Here is a 24425-nt window from a genome sequence, read left to right on the forward strand (position 1 = left end):
GCGGGAATCATGAACAGATCCAGGCCATTACAACAATATCATATATTTCCATTTGCGGTCCACATACTATTTGGACATTGATAGAAAACCAGCCTTGAGGAACATTCAAGGTACATCGCGACGTACCTTGACTTGACAGTTCGCCTACTTCACTCCGGTTAGGAAAATTTTCCAAGGACGTTTGAGTGGAGTTTATTTTTACGACTAAGCATACCAAAACGCGCGTTGGAGGTTGGGTCGAGTCGAGTTAGGCTCGTGTAAACGACTAAAGATACGGGTGCTAGTGTATTGCGTTACGAGATATTCCATTATTATAATATTTCATTTTCTTTCCCTAGAAGACTGATTGCACTCAAGATCCACCTGACATTAAGAGGTTACCGGAGCCCGTAGACTTCACAACGTGAATGCATCCACCAACCTCGCGGGATCAGGTTTGTGTCTCCATCGCATAAGTAACCAGCTGTACCCGTCCGCTTCGCTGGGCATTTAAAATTAACATTATCATTTCTCGCCCCCACAAAGATTCTCATCATTAACGCCCCCGCAACTGGTGTAGGGAGTCCAACACTCATATAAATATTAGCCTATCCATTAAGTACATGTATTTTCTACATGGATACCAAGTTTCAAGTCAATCGGATGCATGATTCAGTAGTCATAACGGAACATCCGTAAAAACCACTGTAGATTTATATATTAGTATCATCATCATCAGCCTGTATCTCTCCACTGCTGGATGTAGGCCTCTCCCATAGTCCGCCACAATGAACGATCCTCCGCCTTCCGCATCCAATCTCTCCCAGCATATCGCCGCAAGTCATCGGTCCAACGGGCAGGGGGACGCCCAACGCTGCGTTTACCGGTACGCGGTCTCCAGTCCAGAACACGTCTGCTCCATCGGCCATCGGTTCTGCGACACGTATGTCCGGCCCATTGCCACTTCAGCTTGCTAACCTTTAGGACTATGTCGGTTACTTTGGTTCTTTGACGAATTTCATCATTTCTGACTCGATCCATCAAAGAAACTCCGAGCATCTATATTAGTATAGATTACGCAAACCATAATTTTTGCGGGTTTGATATTTAATACACGTTGTTATTCCTTCATCCTTCTTCCTTCCTTCATTAAAAAATTATATACATATCTGGTATTCGAACACCGATACAGTCGTATCGCTTTGTGCGAATAACCGGTTGTATATCGGGCGTCTTATCCTGTAGGCCAGTATAACTTCGTTTCTTCATTATAATTTTTTCCTACCCACTGCTAGTAACTTCAAGGGTTTATTCATCTTCACCAAACGTGTAGACAAGCTCATGAGGCTCAGCCTGCTAGACTTTGCTAACAGCAATGCTTCGCTAAATCTACCACCAGATCCGAATCGCATAAAGAATAAAACTTCACTCGTGTTGGTTTAGTAATTACCGTCAAAGTCGGTGTATCGGTGACAAGCTGATACCGGAGCTCAATAATTGCCCCCGCCCACCTTGAGACATGAGGTCGATGTCTCAATTATATTGAGTAACACCTGTCCCAAACTTCAATATGAAACACATGAATGATTCGCGGCAAAAAAACTAAAACGGTCAAAACATCTCGGATTACTTAGACCTATGCGGATTCCATTTTAATTAGACGACGCTACACCTCCATCATAGAAGTCGTTCTTTTTTCTATTTATGAATGAAGGATTATTAGTGGTGCGGAGGCCTTTCCAGTTTTACCAGGACAAATAGGCGAGCAAAGGCTCAGGAGAGGTTGGGATTTGCTAACAGCTTCCCGACCGCCTCCAAAGTAGACCTAACAACTCAAGGGCAATTGCTTCGCGAATGAATCTAAGAAGTCGTTCGTAAACACGTGTAGAGCGCGTAGATTTCAAAGTTCATAATGCAACATTACAGATCCGTGTAAGACGCAGAATACAAAATGCGTTGCCTCACCGCGCGCTGAGGTTAATTCGATCGTTTGTTATCATTTCCCGCCAGTGAAGTTGTTTTATCTGTGTCGTGTTTTTTTTTAAATATTACGCAAACGCAGAGAACCTATAGTTTTAAGTCACACGGGAAATAATATTACAGTACAGAAACAATGTAAATCATTTGAATGTTAAATACTTACAGTTTTGTATTGTGTGACCGTTACTCATAAATATTTAGCTAAACATAAATAATATGCAAGGACGAAGCGTTTAAAATCTTTTTCCCATTATGGCTGTCAAGCGATTTTATTTTATTTAGAAACGATTGACGATTATTCTTGTTTTTCATGTTTACCAGAAAAACAATTAATCAGAAAACAAAAAAGGAGAAAATGCGAATGTAAACAAAAAGTGTAACTGTATTTCAAACCTCGGAAACAACATAATAAAAAAAAATAAAAAAATAAAACGCGAATTAAAACCGTAAAAATAGTTTTAAGTTTACGACTCGTAAAAACCGAAGAAAATACAATAATTTTACAATTAATGACTTGAAATGCGTTTTCGAAATATGAATCGTAAGATTCCCAGTCGATAGACTCCCAGATCGACTGTCCCAGCGTTGAACTTTAAACAAATTAATACTTCGTGGCAGTAATGGTTAGAGTGTTGCCTGCCATAACTAGGAATATAAGAAAACAGCATTCCGTGTGCTTTATTTCTTCATCTGCGTAACAATAAACGCTATCCCCAGACAATAAGACATCTATAACCAGGTAAATATCGTAATTACACGAAACATCATTAAATTCACTGGTGGTAGGACCTCTTGTAAGTCCGCGCGGGTGGGTACCACCACCCTGCCTATTTCTGCCGTGAAGCAGTCATGCGTTTCGGTTTGAAGGGTGGGGCAGCCGTTGTAACTATACTTAAGACCTTAGAACTTATATCTCAAGGTGGGTGGCGCATTTACGTTGTGGATGTCTATGGGTTCCAGTAACCACTTAACACCAGATGGGCTGTGAGCTCGTCCACCCATATAAGCAATAAAAAAAAATTCTGATTCAATACTTTATGTTTAAGTAAATGCGTAGCCACGTAGCCTATCCACGTCATAAATTGTTAACTTATTAACAGTTACAAATGCTTCTATATACGATAATCGTAACGCATCGTGTAAAACATCGATCTAATACATTGCGCTTTAAGATTCCTTTGGCAATAACAAATCTCATATTATAGTATAATTGATACATATGTAGGTACATAAACGCAGTGCACCATCAGAGAACAATACTGTTTCTCGTTACTAATTGCAAATTCTTTCTATAAATCGTGAAGTCGTGCAGAAACCTCATTGTGCAATACATTTAATATAGCATCTATATATTAATACGTGAAGCAAAAACTTTGTATCCCTTTTTACGAAAATTGCGCAGACGGAGGAGTATGAAATTTTCCACACTTATAGAGAATAAAGAGATAAAGTGCACAATGCTATTTTTTTTAATAATGAATAAAAGTTTTAATCTTAAATCAATAAGGAAACCATTACACACATTACCGTGTATTTGACACAACACATACATAAAAATATACTCTTTGTTTACTGTCAATTGGGAAACTTTTGTGATTGTTTAAGTTTGTGGTCGATTTGAAAATAGATTAATATTGTTTGTCTTTAATATTATTGATCTATAGTGCAGTTTTGGCGAATACTATGATTATATTATCGAATTATAATAGTGTTTGACAATATAACCATAATAATGTTTACGTTTATAATTTCAATTAATTATAGTCGAATTTCGACTACTGCGGGGCCACTAGTTATCTATTAAATTTCGACTTGTTGTTGAAACACTCAAATTTGCAACAATTTTCCGTGTAAAACATTACGTCATTAATATCTGACGTGCGTCAATTCTAAATACATGTCAAACAAGCAAATAGCAGTAATGAAGACATTATTTCCACACATAGAAAACTGATACGAAAACAAAAAAACATACAGTATTTTTGAGTTTTGGAGTTACTGGAAACATTCAGTAATGTCTTTTGATTGGAAAGTCTCGTGGTAGTAGGCGAAGACAATGTTTTCAGTCTCTTTAGGTGATGTCTAAAGAAATCAGTGATCATCAGAAATTAATAGATAAACTATATAATATAAATAAGTTTTGTCCATTGGCTTCGGTAATCATTTAACAACAGGCCGTGCGCCCATTTGTCCTTGTATGGCAATAAAACGCCTAAATTCTGACTAATAGCCGCATTAACACATCTATATATATATAATGATATCGCGTCAGGTTGTTCGTCCTTGACGAACTTCTGAACTAACGAATCAATTTTAACTAAACTTCGCACATCGCGCCTATTTTGGTTCAACTTGAATGATAGTCTAGTTTTTATCACTTTCATCGATTTATTATCACTAATGTATTATTGCATTCCTGACGGCAAAGTTAGTCGACAAGCCACTTCTCTTCTGTTAAAAACTCCCATACACAGCTCTAGTCGCTATAGTGGCTCTTTCACAATACAAGCAGTGCGATTTACGTTGTGGATGTCTATGTGCTCCAGTAACCACTTAACACCAGGTGGGCTGAGAGCTCGTCCACCCATCTAAGCAATAAAAAAAAAATAAAAAAAATTAAAAAAAAGATTATGGAATTCTCTCCCTCAACCTATTCGTGCTAGTTCCTCTCTAGAAGTTTTTAAGAGTCAAATGAAGAAACATTTCCTGTCACTTTAACTTGTATTTAAGTTATTGTTTTATGTATGTTTATTTATATGTATTTTTCATTTTATATTAGTTTTTTTTTTAAAGCTTTGTTTAAAAATCGTGCTTTAATAGCTTTTATATTGTACACTATTCCCCTCTTATACATCGTATTTCTCTCTGCTAATGGTTTTATGGAAGAAAACTCATGAATGAGTTAAGCTCGCTTTGTACATAGTATTTAGATATATTTTTTTTTAAATCTGTTTTTATTGTATTTTCTTTTTGTGTACAATAAGTATAAATAAATAAATTGCAAATTATTTATTTAATGTATGCCAAGGGTGTTATCCGTGAGCTCTATAAGTTTCTAATAGACGGCGATATAAGTTAGCTTATCGAAATGATACTTTAATGACCGGAATAGGCAAGTATCAAATAGTTAGCGCTTTATTGAACATTTAAACGTTCCGTTTGTGCTACAAAATGGTTTTTATTTAAATAATTATATCTTATATCTCGAGGTGGATAGCGCACTTACGTTGTAGATGTCTATGGGCTCTAGTAACCCCTTAACACCAGGTGGGCTGTGAGCTCGTGCATTTTATCTCCTCTTCGTTCTTGGATATTTCATCCGAGAACGAAACCTAGTCATATTATATTATATATTAGTTACAAACTGAATCCTAGTATACCTCTAACGTTGTATAGATCGCCCGTAAATATTTCCCAGTTTTTCATGTTTTTAAATACAATTAGCTATAGTCATAGCGAACCGGGATTACTAGTATTGATATATAAATGGGGAAAGACGAAGCGATTACAAATTATTTTTACCATTTTCTTTCTCGGTTCTAGTCATTGGAGCCAATACATATCACATCGTATATACCGTGAAACACAACGTGGAATGCACCTAGAGGTTTGAGCTCTATGTGTCGATTTTATGGGTAACTAGCTGACCCAGATAGACCCAGGCAGACTTCGTAGTGCCTCAATCGATAAATAAAAGACCTATGCTTTTGTATAAATTAAACTTAAAACAAACAAAAGGAATCTTCCGACGGGGGACGCATCAAAGAAAAAACAAAATTGTTATTTTTATTTAATTCCGAGCATTTTCATTATTTTCTGCCTTTTAAACCTTCTGTGGACTTCCACAAATAATTCAAGACCAAAATTGGCCAAATCGGTCCAGCCGTTCTCGAGTTTTAGCGAGACTAACGAACAGCAATTCATTTTTATATATACCTATATATAGATTACGCAAATTATAGTTGTAAGCCGTTATACCTTCATCGTGAAATCTATTCGCGATTTTATGAAATATTAACGTAAAAATTCGATACGATAAGAATTAACGAACCGATGTTAATATAAAGAATCTATTAAAAATAACAAAGCATATGATAATTATTGTGTTATGTTAATAACAAAACATGCTTCCTTCTGGCCTTGTATGCAAAAATTTAGATTAGTTATGGTTTCGAGTTTATTATCTTGAAAACACATTAAAATCCGTCTTGTATGATTCATCGAAGAATTTTAAAATATTCTCTGTGACATTAATACGTGAAATCATTTATATACGGTTATTCTATATGCATAATAAACCGTATTTAATACTGATTTAAAGCATATTTTTATCCAAATATTTTTAAATAATTCGGCAAATATGTATAGAACAGTATAGTATCATTTTGTCATTCGCAATCTTTTATATTGATTTGAGATTTTTGTATGTATGTTCAGGTCAAATCTTGTAATCACAACCAGAACCTTACAGAGATGAATAGCTTGTTGGTTCAGTTTTGAGGAAAATGTATTTTTATGGGAGGTATGACCTGAGTCGACTCTTACGAAGAGAATAGCGGGTTTCAATATCCTCAATCGGTAACAGCAGAGATATGAAATGTTGTATTGACATAGAATCATTGTCTACCATTCGAAGTGCCATCATGGCAAGACTGTTACCCTGAGGATTGGATTCTGTCTCCCAAATAACTGTTCAAGAATCAACATCAATAAGTTAAAGCCCTCGCCTACCTTGAGACATGAGTTGTAAGTCTCAGCTTTTCCCCACCCTTCAAATCAAAACGCATTCACGGCAGAATAGCGTGGTCGTATCTACCCGCGCGGAATCACAAAACAGTCTAGAACCAGTAATAGGCGTTTTATTTTAAAACGGCTTAAATCTTCATTCATCACGTGATCTAGTACACTTACTTACAAAAAAAAACGCATAAACAGCGCGACTAGGTGTTACGAACTGAACACGTAGTAATAAAAGAATAATTTCGTAAAAGCAATCTCGCAACAATTTACATAATAAGTCTCGGTCTGAACAAACGTATGAGACCCTGACAGGCTGTTGCAAAGGCAGGCTTATTGATTGTGCCGATGTTGTTATAGGAAAACGCATTGTCTGTTTATTTATGCCACAGCGTTGTTTAAAGGTGGATTTGATTCACGAAGTAGCTGCTTTTTTATGATTGAAGGATTACCGGTGGCCCAGAGGCCTTTCCAGTTTCACCAGGACAGGCGGGCGAGCAAAGGCTCAGCCAAGAGGGATGGGATTTGCTAACCCGAGTGCCTCCGAAGGAGACCTAATAACTCAAGAGCCGTTGCTTCGCGAATGAATCTACTACCGGATCGGAATCGCGACCCGCTAAGCAGATCTGACGAGAAACTCAGCGGGCTGATGCATGGGTTAGGTTGCACGTCGATCTCTTTGTCGAGTTCGACGAGTACGGTTACCAGGGTCCCTAACCCTGCTCCTAGTGTTAGAGCTGAAGGCGTCAAAGTAGCTGCTGTTGAGTTGTTAAGTCTCCTTTGGAGGCGCTCGGGCAGCTGTAAGCAAATCCTATCCCTCCTGGCAGAGGCTATGCTCGCCCACCTGTCCTGGTGAAACTGGGAAGGTCTTAGGGCCACGAGTATTCCTTTCTTCCTTAAAAGAGTATATGTACGGCTTACCAGCTTTACCGTATGTTGCAGGAAATCGAATGTTGGTCTCTCTGTTGTGTAGCTGTGGCGTGCTGTGGTTTATGATATCAGAAATCTTTCTGCTTCCAATTAGTCTTGCGTTACATTTTGAAGGGTGGGACGGACAATCGTTGTACAACAATGCGAGGGTAGGCATCTTACTCTATGTTACTGACGACCTGCTAAAAGTCTCAGGACGCCACTGGATGTGGGCTGCGCAGGACCGATCATAATGGCGAACCTTGGTGGAGAACTATGTTCAACAGTGTTTGTCTGTGCACTGATGATGTACATAGATTACAGTAACTACTAACATCAGATGGTCCGTGAACTTGTCTTCATACTAAAATAGTCTTTCCCAAAGTGGGTGATAACTCTCCCTTGTGGGCGCTGTATGCCTAATGGGGGGCGGTAAAAGTCCCAGAAAAAAATGGGGGCTTTGTGTAGAGGCTTGGGAGGCGATTTTTAATTTCATCTAGGAGGACTCTTAGACACGACTGAGCTCTCGCTATAGTGGTTATTAAGAAGGTAGAAAGAAATAAAAAAAAAAATTATTCTCAAAGTGGTCAGTAGACAAAATAAGTTTGGGATACAGTGTACTAAAGCATAAAAACCGGCTTGAGTCATGACGTCAAAGTCTCAACTGTTTTAGGATCCACCGAAGCTAATTCGCGCCAACGATAGACAGATCATAGGCCAAATCGTAATAATACGTAAAATTTAGAATATACGTACTACAAGCGCTTGACCTACAAATCCGATAAGAGCTCAAATGGTCCAGTCTAATTGTTTATGCAGGCATCGGAGCTCAATCTGGGCCGCGTCAGTTGCAACATTTACTGAACAGAAGTGTGTTTTAAGTGCACCTCTTGAAGTAATTCGGTTTGTAATTGCATACGTATGTATTCAGCCCGTGGCCGCGAGTGGTTTTGCGTTCGCATGGATTGGCGCTGCTTGCCCTGCTTAGTCTACTATGCTTAGCAGTCTATGTGACTAAGAAATGGTAGATTTGGATTGCATGTTTTTTTATTTATTGCTTGATGGGTGGACGAGCTCACAGCTCACCTGGTGTTAAGTGGTTACTGAAGCCCATAGACATCTACAACGTAAATGCGCCACCCACCTTGAGATATAAGTTCTAAGGTCTCAAGTACAGTTACAACGGCTGCCCTACCCTTCAAACCGAAACGCATTACTGCTTCACGGCAGAAATAGGCAGGGTGGCGGTGCCTACCCGCGCGGACTCACAAGAGGTCCTACCACCAGTCCTAAGATAGCAGTACTTAAAACCCATTAGTCTACGAAAGGGCTTCGGTTCTCCTTGTGTTTTGTGTCATATGTTCCATGGGAAATGCGCCAGGAGTTGTTTGAGATGATACCCATCATCATTTTACGTCATGTACTGACGTACATACTCAACTAAACGTAGATTTGTTTTTTGATTTGAAACAAAAAATTTACGAGTTTCTTCACAAAATATATTACGAGGGCGGCACTGAAAATTTCGGGAATTAACGAAGTGACACAACATTACTATTTAAAAATGTATTTATTGCTTTTCGAAGTATTCTCCGCGAAATTTGACACATTTTTCCATACGATGGAACCAATCTTTGAAGCAACCATTCCATTCGGAAGTTGGGGTCTCCAAAATGGCCGTTTTGTAGGCGTCCACAGCTTCTTCAGGTGATGAAAATCTCTGTCCACGCAATTTATTCTTTATTTTAGGGAAAGTATAGAAATCATTAGGGATTAGTTCGGGGCTGTACGGCGGATGGTCTAATAATTCTATGTTTTCTTGCTCTAAACATTCTTTTGTTTTGTGCGCGGTGTGAGAACTCGTATTGTCGTGATGGAGGATGATGCGGCGGTTGCAGTTCTCTTTACGGAGTTCAGAAACGACCTGTGGCAAACAAATGCTAGCATACCATTCTGCATTAACCGTTCTTTGTCCCTCAAGAGGAATAGTCGTAACATGGCCGGTTTTGGAGACAAACATGGCCACCATTTTTTTTGCAACACTCCGTGAACGAACAATTTTTGTTGGCTTTAACTCATTTTCGAACACCCAAACTCGTGACTGGTTTTTTGTTTCGGGTTCGTACACATATATCCAGGATTCGTCACCTGATACAATGTTGTATACAGCATTTGAGGATCCTGCGTGGAATCTTTCGAGAGTTCTGACGCAACAAGTAACGCGAGCCGCTTTTTGCTCTTCACAGAGCGAATGCGGTATCCATCGGGAAAACAACTTTTTTACACCTAATTGTTCATGCAAGATTATTTGTATTTGACTCATGCCAATGTCTAAAGTTGCCTGAATTTCGCGGTATGTCACATGTCGATCTTCCTCAATCGACTTACGCACAGCATCAACGTTTTCTTGGGTGACTGCAGTTTTTGGACGACCTTGACGGGGATCATCACTGAGCTTGACACGTCCACGTTGAAACTCAGCAAACCAGCGATAAATTGTGGTTTTGGATGGGGCTTCATGACCAAATGCAGAAATCATCCGGTCAACAAACTGTTTTTGTGTTAAACCACTTCGAAAGTCATAATAAATCATCGCTCTTGAATTTTCTCGAGTCAATTCCATTTTCTCAACGACTGAACAAGTTTGACAAAACCTCGTGACAAGACCGAGAATATTTTTTTAAATAAATAAATGGTATTCGATTTTTAAAATCAAGGAGTTTTCAATTAAAAAGATTTTAATATGACAGGAACAGTGGAAATATTCCATTCCCGATACTTTTAGTGCAGCCTAGTACCATCCATTGAAATTACAGTTTATAAAAACGTATAAAAGTTTATAATAACTTATAAAGGGTGTCGCAAAATTAATGCTAGATATGAATTAAATAGAAAACACAGTTTTTTGTCTTTTGATTGTTTTTTTTTTATTAAATCATAAATAAGATAGGGATATGATGGGGTTATTTATAGAATAACACATCGGGCATGGCCTCCGCGGCTTTGCTTGCGCACTTACTCGTTTGACAAAATTTTCCATGACCATTTTGCGTAAATGTGGCTGAATTCCGTTGAGGCAGTGTTGAATCTCCTCCTTTCATACACGGATGGTTGTTCGCGTGTTCACATAGATCTGTGTTTTCTAATAACCCGTCGTTATTTGTTCAGATCTTGAAAATGTGTGCACTTCACGGTTTGTTAATAGTGTTCACATATAAGCGATCACAGAGATACGTTGACGATAGCTGTCGTTTAGTTGTTTAGTCTAGTCGTCGGCTAGTCGTTAGTCGTTTAGTTATTTTAGTAATGCCCGATTTGGCGGGCGTTACACTAGCTACGCTTTCTGTGTGCTTAATGCGAGCTTTTTAACGTTGTCGATAGCGTAAAAGTTTACTGGATTCATGTCTCGAGGTGGGTGGCTACATTTACATTATTGCTGTCTGTGGGCATCGTTAACCACTTAAAATCAGGTCGGCCGTGAGCTCGTTCACCCATCTGAGCAAAAAGTCAGTGTCCTTATCCAGATAAAAAAAAATTGCGCGAAATTTCATCTGAGTTCGTATAGCCAATTTTGCTTGAGTATGTATCTAAAGGTTGAAATGTTACGACAATATTAGTATAGAAGCATAGATCAATCGCTCGAATTACGCTGACTTAATTCAATTTCGTTAACAAATGACCCGTGATCGTCTTAGTCAATTTAAATTGCATTGGCATTAATTCGTCCGGACTCGAGACAAGGTTGCTCTGAATGTAGTCGATATACTAATTACTGGAACAGACAGTGATGCTCTGAAAAACCATACATGCATTCTTTTTTTTTTAAATGTGATTATTAATGTGAACGTGTTTTTGTTTGTTTGTGTTTATTTAAGGACAAAATGAAACAACAATGATTTTTTTAAGTGATAGTGTTAGGTTAGGAGAGTGACATAAACTACAATTTGTCCCGAAATAACATCTCATTCCAAGAGAAACCACACTGACACTTTTCCTTGAGCACGTGGACGAACTCACAGGTAACAGGTAGTTATTCACGTGCTTACATAGAATTCGACGAATAAACGATAATATAGTTAATATAGATAATATGTTTAATATAGTATTATGTGAACTGACTTCTAACACACTTTTTTATCCTATGCTGATAGCCTTGAGAGGCTATTTCAGCTTCACCCTAACGTGTAGGTGAGCTCACGGGGCTCAAACCGGAAGTGTTGCTAACACTGGCCCTACTGCTTCGTAGAATCTACCACCGGATCGGAAACACGACCCACTGAGAAGATCCGGCGAGAAACTCACTGGAACTCGGTTTCTATCATACCTGAGAACGTACTTAAGATATTAAATTTTTCACTTAATGATTGTCTTCATTAATCCCAGAGTCATATAATCGACCAAATACAATTTCGTAACAAGTGGATAAACATGATTGCTTAACGGGATCTAACCATTATTTATTTCTAGTCTTATTATTAATATTATTATTTCTAGTTTTAAGCTCCCGATATGAGTACCATATACAAACACATATCGTGGTGGTGTGCAACTAAATAAGGTACTGAATAAAATTTAAAAATCTTCTTACGATGGGTTAAATAAGGGCATTCATATAGATAACATTTTATAAAATTTACCGTAGGATAGGAATAAACATTCATCGCATGTGAACTGCGAATATTTTTTCCTACCTAATCGGGGTTAGCTTCAAGAGGCTTTTCCAGCTTTTCCAAGCTAGGCGTGAGTATTTTTTTTTCTCGCTTCACATGGCTCCAAGCTATGATTTTGTCTTGTATAATACAGATATAAAATAAGACCAAACGCGGTAAGATCATAAATACAAAATGTCTTTCACAGAGACACTGGTTCCATTGTGGAATTATATCCAGACCACGTGGTACAATTATTAGTTAGGGTCACTAAGTGCTTAAAAAACGAATCAGTCAATTTTGTACGTTGCCTACACTGTTATAATAACGATTTTGATTTGCACTGCTCCATGTGTTGTGATCGTCGATTTTATGATTGAGAATATTAAAAAAGAACACAATTTTCTTCGTTGTCTATGACTTAAAAAGGGACAGAAGTTATTGCACTCTCTGGTATCACCAATAACTCTGCGAACGATATTGTAATCGTGATAAATGACTTTTATCATACGTATCGTAGTACCTTCAACCGTGAAATGTTCCTTATCCTGCATTAATTTCACTCCAATTTTGCACGTGGAATTTTGAATGCGAATATTATTACTATGCGGATTTTTTAATTGTCAATTTTCAAATGCAATTTTTTGCATAAATCTTATAATAAAATAGAGGGTGTTTTATAAACATCTTAGAAAGTTAGATCAGTAGCGAAACTAGAACGATCTCATTACACCCTGTACCTACAGCTGTTGTTACGAAAAATTTTATGAGTTACCGATTGACTTGTGACGATGTTACACTATGCATTCGTTCGCAGGCACGATATACGTTCGGCACTGTTTTAATTCTCGAGATGAGTAGACGAACTTACGGCTTACCTAGTGTTAAGTGGTTACCGGAGCCAATACACACCAATAAAATAAATGCCGCCACACACCTTGACACAAGAGTTCTAAGGTCTCAGTTTTATAGTTACAACAGCTGCCCCACCCTTCAAACCGAAACGCATTACTGCTTCACGGCAGAAATAGGCAGAGCGGTTGTGCCTACCCGTGCGGACTCACAAGAGGATTACAGGACCCCCTACGAACCTGTTTTTTTTTAAAAGGCCAAATTGAACTTTAAAAGTGGTTTTAAATAAATAATAGTTAAAATACGCTTTATAGAAAATCCAACTAAAAAATAAAAAATAAATTTGAATTAAAAATAGTGTAAGAAAAAATGATTTTATTGTAAAAAAAGCGTGGGGTGCATGTTATAAGTAGTTATATATATTTTATGAACAGATATGACTAGAAGGGTTAATATTGAATAGTCATCGGTCCTTAATAAGTATACCAAATTTCGAGTTAATCCGACATTTTCAAGGGGGTCAAAATCATGTTCAAAGATTCCGTTACAAACATACATAAGTCTAAAGCTAATAAAAGCGTATTAAAATTGTGTGAAACACGGCTAATAATTTTGCATAATAAAGTACCTTTTATAGAACAACAAATGTTATAACATAGAAAGTGAACATAATATGATGAAACCAAAATACGGTACAGTAGGTATAACAGCGGTTAGAAATTTGCGATAATATCTTTGAATATAAAACGTAATCTGTTGAGATAAAGATAATTATTGTATTACGTTATTTTAATGATTAAAACATACATTAACGCGTATTAGTCTCTAAGTACTTTATTTGTTTTTTTTTACAGCTTCCGATACGATTTTTATCGGATATATAGTAAAAAAAAGATAGCTTTAGATATTCCTATTTATTTGAAAATTAGCAAAACAAATTATTTCAATTAAAAATAATACTTCGCTTGTGCGTTGTGCTCGTAATGATTAATCTAGTATTACAAAATATTGACCTTGAAACTGTTTGCTATTAATTTTTATCATTATCATTAAAAACCGAGCACATCATTAAATCGAATCATTGTGGAAATAAAAGCGAATCGCATTATCACTTGCAACACCAGCGATCTTTATTCGGCACCAGGAGAATGGAATTCAAGGATTTGCATATACATATGTATACACATACGCTACAACATATGCTAAAACAGCTAACTGAGGCAAGCAGAGTAGTTGGCCTTACTATAAATAAATAAAAAACCAAATTAATGACAAACAGAGAAGAAATATTCATAAAAGTAGACAATGAAGACAATGAATATGTTAAAACTATAGGTACATACTTAGGGCAATTACTATCTTTTAGAGACCGGACAGACATAGAAATAGAAAGCAGAGTGGCCTGTGCATGGAAAAGATACAGGTCTCTTAAAGACGTATTTAAAAGCAAAGAATTTCCTATGACAGCTAAGAAAAAAGTTTTTAATTAGCATTGACTCAAACATCTTTTAAAACTAAGATCGCGTCAAAGGGGAATGGGAAGGAGTATATTGGGCCTGACGCTAAAAGACCGCAAAAGAGCAGCAGACATTAGATCTACAACAAAGGTGGAAGATGTACTAAAAAAAAAGACTGTTAAAATGGCGATGGACAGGACATATGTATGACAAGGGAAAGCAGAATAAAATGGACTAAAATTATAACAGAATGGCAGCCACGTGATGGAAAAAGAAAAAGGGTAGGCAAGCTAGAAGATGGACAGATTATATAAAGACCATTGGAGAGACAATCTGGTCCAGAAAAGCTACCAATAGAGAAGAATGGAAGCAACTGCTTCTGCTGAAGCTGTAACTATACTTGAGACCTTAGAACGTTATATCTCAAGGTGGGTGGCGCATTGACGTTGTAGATGTCTATGGGCTCCAGTAACCACTTAACACCAAGTGGGATGTGAGCTCGTCCACCCATCTAAGAAAAGAAAAAAAAAAGCTGGCAGAGGCCTATGGGTCACAAGACAGGATGATCACTGGACCGGGAAACCCGATGTATTAGATTTAAGTTACAACAATTTGCTACTATATACTAAATATATACACGTACCAGTATGTAAAATCGTAATTTATTGTTTTAAATCTGAAATAGTTGAGTTTTCTGAATTACTTGAGGTGTGAGGTCGACCCCTGAATCGTGATGGATAACGATTGTCCTACCCTACAAGCAATGCATGACTGCTCCGTGTGAAAAATATGCCAAATAGCGGTACCTAACTTTGAAGGCTTTATTTAACAACAAAAAAATATTTCCCTACTTAAGACGTTATTCTATTATCGTGGAGGTCATTCGTGAAAGCGTTATTAAATTAAATTCAACCTAAAATATGAAACAGCTCTGATTTAGTATGTTTTTTTTTTACAATGCTTTTAGCTACCGGAGACATACGTAACGAGAACTCACCCAAATCTTGAATATCAAATGTCTATAATATATTTAAAATATTCGAAAACGAATGGAAAAAGATTTTTTTTTAATAGCAGGTACTTTGTCAAAACTGTTTTTACGTCAATAAATTTCTAGCTGTACTAAACTTAAAGGTTCTTGCGAGTACATAATAGTCAATAATGACATAATAGTCAATAATGTGTTTATTGAAGCTTACTGTGGTGCGAATGAATAATCGAAAATGAAAGAAACCAGTTTGAGTTCTGGTAATCATTTGACGGCGGAATAACATAGATTAAATAAAAATCAAAATCCCGGTATCAAAATATATTAAATACTAGCGACCCGCCCTCGCTTCGCTTCGGAAACATTAAATTTTATTATTAATAGCAGAGTCTCGCGACGTTACCCGCGTTTATTGTCGTACCGCGAGTGACGCCGCGGGGCGAAGCTAGTCTAATAAAAGTAGCCTAAGTTACTCCTTATATCAGCTACCTATCAGTGCAAGTCTTGTCAAAATCGGTCCAGCCGTTCCAGAGATTAGGCGGAACAAACAGACAGACAAACAAAAATTGTAAAAAAATATATTTTGGTGTATGTATCGTATATATATTCATACGCATGTAGTAAAAATCGGTTATTTCAATATTACAAACAGACACTCCAATTTTATTTATATGTATAGATCTTTAAAGGTACAAGGCATTCTGAATGCGACAACCCTAACTAAGCTATAACTTTCTTCGTATAACACGGGTGTTATAAAAACACAAAGCTCACTGTCCGGGAATCGAACGCGGACTTCTTCGTTCAATCCAGTCACTAACCACTAGACCAAAGTGGCGATATGATTAGAAACAGACGAATAAAAATGTCTTCAATTACAGTTGTGAATAATAAAACAAATTTATACATTATTCATTTACATATGTACACAATTTAAAATTTTAACATGAATATAAAATACAATATTAATAAACGCTGCAACTTTTTAAAATCCACATTTAAATAATTGTTCGTACTAGGCACTTTAAAATGCAAAGAAAACCAACTGATGATTGAAAAGTGTTGCCATCTGTTGAGGAAGAAATGCTTATAAAATACTGTGTTTTTAAGCGCAACACTGCCATCTATTGATAAAGGTGTTAAACTAAGTACAGTTCGATAATACTTTGATTATTTCGCCTTAGTTGGCAACTGTCAGGATGGCCGAGCGGTCTAAGGCGCCAGACTCAAGGTTGAACCTTTCCTGTCAAACAGGTATGAGTTGTTCTGGTCCTCTCTGAGGGCGTGGGTTCGAATCCCACTTCTGACAATACTTTTTTCCAAAAGCATTTTTATTATTTACTAGCCATACTCGACCGCTTCGCTGGGGATTTAAAATTAACATCATTATATATTGTTATTGTTATTAGAGAGGCCAACACTCATACAAATATTAACCTATCCATTAAATACATGTATTTTCTTCATGAATATCAAGTTTCAAGTGAATCGGATGCATGGTTCAGTAGTTATAACGGAACATCCGTAAAAACCACTGTAGATTACACTATAGATATCTAGAATAGTAAAGACAATCTGTTTCACAAAATATTTATCGAAGTTTATGGGACTTTTTGGCGGGAACGCGAGGAGTGAAGTTGTGTGATTTGTTTTATTTTGTCTATTTAGTGTTTCTTCAGGTTTAAATGTTATTTGTTAAGGAAATTTATTAATATATTCCTTTTAATACTGTATAAACTATTATATGTATGTATGTGTGTATATATGTATGTATGTATGTATGTATATGTATATGTGATTTTGTATATATGTAGATATACTTTTTTTGTATGTATTCGTTACCTAATATAAATTTCATTGCACCTACCACTATTTGCTCTGCACTACCTTTGGTTGACTGGTAGAGAATGCCTTAGGCATTAAGTCCGCCAATGTAAATTTTACATGAAGTGTAATAAATAAATAAAATAAAAATAAATAAATGTGTAATAATGGTGGTTTATTAACTGTTTAATATCTGTGAAAGTGCACAAATGTGGGAAAATGAAACAAAGCTGCTGGACGTAACTTCTCGGGTTCCTCCAAAAAGTCCACTGAAAAAATCTCAGTAAATGACCACCATTTTACTGCGATTATATTTCATCCCATATCATCTCATTTCATTAAATTTCATCCCAGTTGATTAATGTCTCAAATTAATCATCTTCATTTCATTTCACTCCATATTATCATTTTTCATAAAATTAAGAAAATAAAGTAAAATAAGACATGACTTAAAGGTCTTAGTTACCAGGTCATAAAATCTCTTAAAAAAAAACGAAGTTTATGAAATGCAGAATTTAAAAGAAATGTTCAAAACACCGGGACTTGTAACATTTCAAACACCAATAATCGTCAACGTGAATCTATTTGTATTATAGACATAGTAGTCACAACCTCTATTTGATATGGAATAATAATAGCCCTTGGTTGTTCTGATTAGCGACTCTCATTAATGCAGTACAGGGTCCATGTTTGGTCTGGTATGTGTTGCCGACATACATAATACAACAGAAAAGTTCTTACATGACCCTATTGTCAAATATCGGAAATTTGAAGTTGAAATCCCTCACCCTTCAAATCGTACCGGATGATTGCTTCGCGGCAGAAATAGCAAATGATGATAAGTTACACGTGCGGGCTTACCACCGGGTGCGGGTGGTGGGACCTCTTGTGAGCTCGCACGGGTAGGTACCACCACCCTACCTATTTCTGCGGTGAAGCAATATTGCGTTTCGAATTGAAAGTTGGGGCAACCGTGGTAACTATACTTGAGACTTTAGAACGTATAAGATGGGTGGCGCATTTACGTTGTAGATGTCTATGGGCTCCAGTAACCACTTAACACCAGGTGGGCTGTGAGATCGTCCACCCATCTAAGCAATAAAAAAAACAAATAAACTTATCTAAAAATCGTAGTAAGAACCTGTTATATAGGTATAACAATTTGTGTGATGTATGCTGTCCCTTTTCAGGTGTAGCTAGTCGGTGTGATGGTGCGGACCCTCACAGTTCTGCTGCTGGTGGTAGCTCTGTGCCGCGCTGCCACCCATGACTCAGAGCTTGGCGTCGGGAAGGCCATCAACATATTTATGAGGTAAATAAAACCACTGGTGGTGGGGAGTCTTGTGAGCCCGCACGGGTAGGTACTACGAGCGTGTCTGTTTCTGACGTGAAGCAGTAATGCGTTTCGATTTTAAAGGTAGGGTAGCCAGCTGAGGCAGAAGACAGAAGAGACTGAGACAGAAAAAGAAGTCGTCGTGGCTTACATTCGTATCTAGCGATGCACCGGTGTTCGAATCCCGCAGGCGTGTACCAATTTTTCTGATGAAATACGTACTTAACAAATGTTCACGATTGACTTTCACGGTGAAGGAAAACATCGTGTAATAAAAATCAAATCAGTAAAATTATAATTTGCGTAAGGTAGGACCTCTGTGGACCCTGGTGGTAGGACCTCTTGTGAGTCCGCACGGATAGGTACCACCACCTCGCCTATTTCTGCCGTGAAGCAGCAATGCGTTTCGGTTTGAAGGGTGGGGTAGCCGTTGTAACTATACTGAGACCTTAGAACTTATATCTCAAGATGGGTGACGCATTTGCGTATGATGATGGTGTAGATGTCTATGGGTTCCAGTAACCACTTAACACCGGGTGGGCTGTGAGCTCGTCCCCCCATTTAGACAATAAATGGAATTCGCACTAATTTCACCAGATATGGCTACCTCAGCATATGCATGCGAGTGGTTCCCCGGAACGACACAGAGAACTGGGTTTTCCGGGAGCCGACAGTCAGCGTATTCCGGGACGTGGAGCAATACAGCGTCGCGCCCAAACCTCGCCAGCCGAAGACACTGTTCGACGGAGATTTCCACATGGAGTTCTGCGATAACCTGAAGCAACTGCTGCAAGCGTATTTCAGGGATTTCACTTTTGAAAGGTCAGAGATAGTATTTTATAACTAGCCGTACTCGTCCGCTTCGCTGGGCATTTAAAATTAACATTATTATTTATCGTCGTTATTATTTGGGAGTCCAACACGCATATAAATATTAGCCTATCCATTAAGTACATGTATTTTCTACATGGATACCAAGTTTCATGTCAATCGGATGCATGGTTCAGTAGTTATAACGGAACATCCGTAAAAACCACTGTAGATTTATATATTAATATATATTTCTATGACGGCATTATGCTACAGACATTATATAGATACTAGTGGTCCCGCAGTAGTCGAAATAAGACTATAATTAATTGAAATTACCTATAAGTTTGTACATTGTTATGGTTCTATTGTCAATGACTATTATACTTCTATAATCACAGATTTCGCCAAGACTGCACTTTAGACAAATAATATAAAAAAACAAACAATATTAATCTATTCTCAATTTGACCAGACTATAAACAGTATAAACATTAAGTAAAGTTTGACAATAAACAAAGAGTATATACGTGTAAGTATCAAATGCATGGTAGTATGTGTAATAATTTTTTTTATTGATTTTATCTATTTTTATGCATAATTAAAAAATAAATAACATTCTGCACATTCTCTTCTCCTTATTCTCTATGAGTGTAGGAAATTTCATACTCCTCATTACGGATCCTCCTGATCCATTAACGGTGCTTTTAGGCACCACAAGCACCGGTCACCGTCCTCGTCGAACCCGTCGCTTGCGACGAAGGGTCCGATGAGCGAATTAACCCATAGACATAGCCCACTGAGTTTCTCACCGGATCCTCTCAGTGCGTCGCGTTTCCGATCCGGTGGTAGATTCTGCGAAGCACTGCTCTTGCTAGGGTCAGTGTTAGCAACTCTCCGGTTTAAGCCCCGTGAGCTCACCTACATACGCTAGGGTAAGCTGAAATAGCCTCTCAAGGCTATCAGCATAGGTAGGAAAAAAAAACTCCTCCGTCAGTGCAATTTACATAAAAAGCTGTACAAAGTTTTTGCTTGGAGTATTAATTTAAAGATTACAGACAACGTGGCACATAAAGCTTATTTAACGTCATGACTAAGTATATCTGTTTTCATTATCAACTACCTTTTTTTTTGTTCTTTTTTTTTCCTACCTATGCTGATATCCTTGAGAGGCTATTCCAACTTCGCCTTGACGTGTAGGTGAGCTCACGGGGCACAAACCGGAGGTGTTGCTAACACTGGCCCTATCACGAGCAGTGCTTCGCAGAATCTACCACCGGATCGAAAACGCGACCCACTGAGAATATCCGGCGAGAAACTCAGTGGGCTCAACACACAGTCATCGACTGCTGGGTAGAGCACCGCTGTCAGTACCTCTTAAATTTCATGAAATCTTCTAGGCTGGAGCGTCCATGGCGGGCGTTCACGGCTGGCTGGCCCACAGACATAATGGCCAGAAACTTGGGGATCAACTCCTCGTTCATCAACGGCGACCACTGCTACGTGCTCGTCAGGGTTTCCAGGTAACATTCGCTTGCAGCAACAACTTAAAATCTGTTTTGGGACCGAAAGAACATCCGTTAGGAGTATCTTTTGTTTAGTCATTTTAAGTGAGCTTGTTAGTATCTGCGTATTTTCGTCATACACTGCAATAATTGAGGTTTGATTTGTGAAGTAGTAGTTATATTTTTCCAACTGGATAGGCAAAAGTATCATACCATACAGCCTAATCTTTAATCTTTAATTAATTTTTTTTTGTGCAAAATGATAATATGAAGTGGAATGAACTGAAGTTGATTAATTGGGAACGTTGACAGTTGGCATGAAATTAAATGAAATGAGATGAGATGATATGGGATAAATATAAGATGGGATAATAGCTAAACTAAGTAATACATACACGATGGAACAGTAATAAATTCTCGTTAACTTCCGTAGGTTCCGCGAAACGGGAAAACTAAAGGACTTGCCACAGAACATAGGAGTTGAGGATGTGGTGTTTGACGCCATCCAAGATTCAATCATTGGGGATACGGCATCCATTGCCGATTTCATACGCAAATACGGATCGCACTACATTGCATCCTATATTACTGGTAACTCTCTGTACCAGGTGAGTCTGCTTCTTAGAGATTATTTTTATTTATTACAACGCCATCTGTTGGCGACTTAAGTAAACAATCAGGAATAATGTCTTCCGTCATTTAATTAAATATTCCAAACGATTGACATACAAAATGTATGTTTGTTTATCAGCGCTTCGCTGGTGTGTCTTTCGTTCAATTAAACCAGTGATTACTAGCACTTCAGGGCACGATTTTGTCGTAGTACCACCAATAAAAGACAGGTGGCGTCTGAGTTTTGACAACTTAGGATGGATTCGACCAAAATTAAATTTATACACGAATAACTATACGAGGAATAACCTATTCCATGATTTTAATCTCGAGTAAATCCATAGTCGTTTTTCCACGTATACTTGCGCTAGGAATAACAATACGCGAATAGCAGAGTGAATGGTGAACAAAAATAAAATCCGGCAAATAAATGTTGTTGTTCAACGGCATAGTGTAAGAGCATACAGATCGTCAACTCGATTTTGCCGTATTTTAGTGTGAAAAAGTAGCTGTTGTGTAAGATATCCAGCTGTCAAACGTATTATTTTTATTTGTTGTTTGTTTGAGGGAATTGTCAAGTTTTGTCGTGTGGTTTTATCTTTTTTCGTTTAAACGTTGCATTATACAAAGCCAGACTATTAATAATAATTTAGTGCATTGCGTTGACTTGAAATTAAAACAGAATAAATATTTATGAAATGACAGAAATCAGATGTTGGACTGACTGACGCCATTTTTATTCTAGGAATAGCTCCGTTATTCCGTGCGAAACGGCGGTATAGTAACAATTTCCGAATAAGCCCACTATTCTTAGAATTGTAGATGGTAAAACGTAAAATTGATTTACTCTCGATTAACTGACGAGTTATTCTAAGAATAAGATTTACTCTTGTTTGGTCGAATCGACCCTTAGTGTAATTGACATGTTTATCAATGGTTACACCGGAGTGAGATTAAAAAGTTTTTTTTTATTGCCTTTGCGGGCAGACGAGCATATGGCCCACCTGATGGTGAGTGGTTACCGTCGCCCATGGACTTTAGCAATGCCAGGGGCAGAGCCAAGCCGCTACCTACCGCTAAAGTATTCCCAGTGTTTGAATAAAGTAGTAACCTTATGTGATTCACCATTAATGCACGATAATTACCAGACCTCACGGCTGGTTATTTAAAAAGCAATCTTGAACCAAACAGATAAAGTTCATTATATTAAATACCACGATCTAGGTGTTTGTCTTCTCCCGGGGCGTGTACTCCAGGGTCAAAGACCGCGTCAAGTCTAACGGGGTCGGTGACCTATCTGTCACTGAGCTAAACAATTTCTTCTCGCCGTTCTTCGCTGAACACGTCGGAGTAGTCAAGGTTCGGACTGAGTTTGAGAGGAGGCTTGATTGAATATACATAAAAATATTTAACTTTATTTCAAACCTTTATTTCATTTAATGTTGAATACAAAAAATCGGTTGTCTGTAAAGTCGGTTGTAAACACGATAGTTGAACGTGACAACGTCATAAGAAAATACTGATGGAATGGTTTCATTTTTCAATTATCGCAATTATCGTTGCTGTAAACAATTGACACCACATTCACTTTTCACTCAACTTCATACTTGACGAAAACATGTACGCCTCAGAGCGAGGTAACGCCGCATGCGTCATGTTTTTTCGTGCGTGCAGCCGGCTCCATCGAATTATAAGACGTTGTCACGTCAAAAAACTTAATTATACAATACCCTTGGAAATTTTTAAGTATGAATGAAACGATTTTGATTATTTTCCGAGTATATCCAATCAGGCCTCGAAATGCATGAAGCATCCCTTAATCACGCATTCGTTCATGGATGTCATTGCATTAACTCATACCGACTTCTTTTCTGAACATTTTTTTCTTCTACGTAACAAAAACATTATACCCTCACTTCATATACTTCATCGTTGCATCCCCTAATTTGAATTTCTCACGAAAGATACGTATGAGGTTCTTATATAAATAAATATTTCGTTACACCCTGTGCGCTTAGCATTATAGTTTAATTTAAAAAAATGCTCAGGAGAGAAGTATGCAGTCCTTGCTTGCTGATTTAAAAAAAAAAGAGAACTGGAGTGCGCGCCAAAAAATATAGATAATAAAACATGAATATTGTCTATGCTCTCACTCCAGGTGTTTGTATTCTCTAGAACCGCCTACTCTATGATCAAAGAGAGATTAAAGAGTAAGGGTGTGGCAGATATAACCGCAAAGGAATTAGAGGGATACTTTTCACCGTGGCATGCCAAACATATCGGACAGATTAAGGTAATAATGTGTGCGGGCCACTGACCTTTGTCGCATGGAAAAAAGATTTTCCATCGTAATCTGGGACAACACGAATGTTTGCCTTTATCTGTAATTAATATGAAAATGCACAAGTAATTCAAATTAGTAACTTTAATTAATAAAGTAAAGGTCAGTGACCCGACTTTTTTTGCTTTCAATTTCATTTAGAACTAAGGTGGGTAGTAATCTTCTTCTATTAACTTTCAAAACTACCTTCATTGTTCACGAACAATCTTCATTTCACTCATTGTCTCTGGCATGTCATCTTGTGTGTTACTAATAAAGTGAATGATTTCTTGTGAAACGCCTTATTTATTTTTATGATTTTTTTCATATTAATGGTAGATTTATATTATATTTTGCATAATTACTGGTGGTAGGACGTCTTGTGTGTCCGCAAGGGTTGGTACCATCACCCTGTCTATTTCTGCCGTGAAGCAGTAATGCGTTTCGGCTTGAAGAATGAGGCATCCGTT

At 37.6% G+C, this 24425-nt stretch overlaps 1 protein-coding gene and 1 non-coding gene across 6 annotated transcripts in view; both read left to right on the forward strand.

The window, feature by feature from the left end:
• tsl (membrane-attack complex domain containing protein torso-like) overlaps positions 1 to 24425 on the forward strand; it is a 70389-nt gene that overhangs the window by 42478 nt on the left and 3486 nt on the right. The window contains exons 2-8 of one of the 5 annotated variants that reach the window (XM_089739803.1): positions 339 to 434; positions 18566 to 18687; positions 19306 to 19530; positions 20919 to 21041; positions 21457 to 21631; positions 22860 to 22994; positions 23794 to 23928. In XM_089739803.1, coding sequence (XP_089595929.1) covers positions 18584 to 18687; positions 19306 to 19530; positions 20919 to 21041; positions 21457 to 21631; positions 22860 to 22994; positions 23794 to 23928 — 897 coding nt within the window. In that variant the 5' untranslated portion in view covers positions 339 to 434; positions 18566 to 18583. The remainder of the gene's footprint in view (positions 1 to 338; positions 435 to 18565; positions 18688 to 19305; positions 19531 to 20918; positions 21042 to 21456; positions 21632 to 22859; positions 22995 to 23793; positions 23929 to 24425) is intronic. The other 4 variants (XM_089739801.1, XM_089739802.1, XM_028188032.2 and 1 more) reach the window with 4 other exon arrangements.
• Positions 16745 to 16860, forward strand: TRNAL-CAA (transfer RNA leucine (anticodon CAA)). Its single transcript has 2 exons — positions 16745 to 16782; positions 16816 to 16860. It is a non-coding gene; the product is annotated as a tRNA-Leu (tRNA).

Source organism: Bombyx mandarina, chromosome A1 (genome assembly GCF_030267445.1).
Source record: "Bombyx mandarina strain Sakado chromosome A1, ASM3026744v2".
Classification (NCBI taxonomy): domain Eukaryota; kingdom Metazoa; phylum Arthropoda; class Insecta; order Lepidoptera; family Bombycidae; genus Bombyx; species Bombyx mandarina.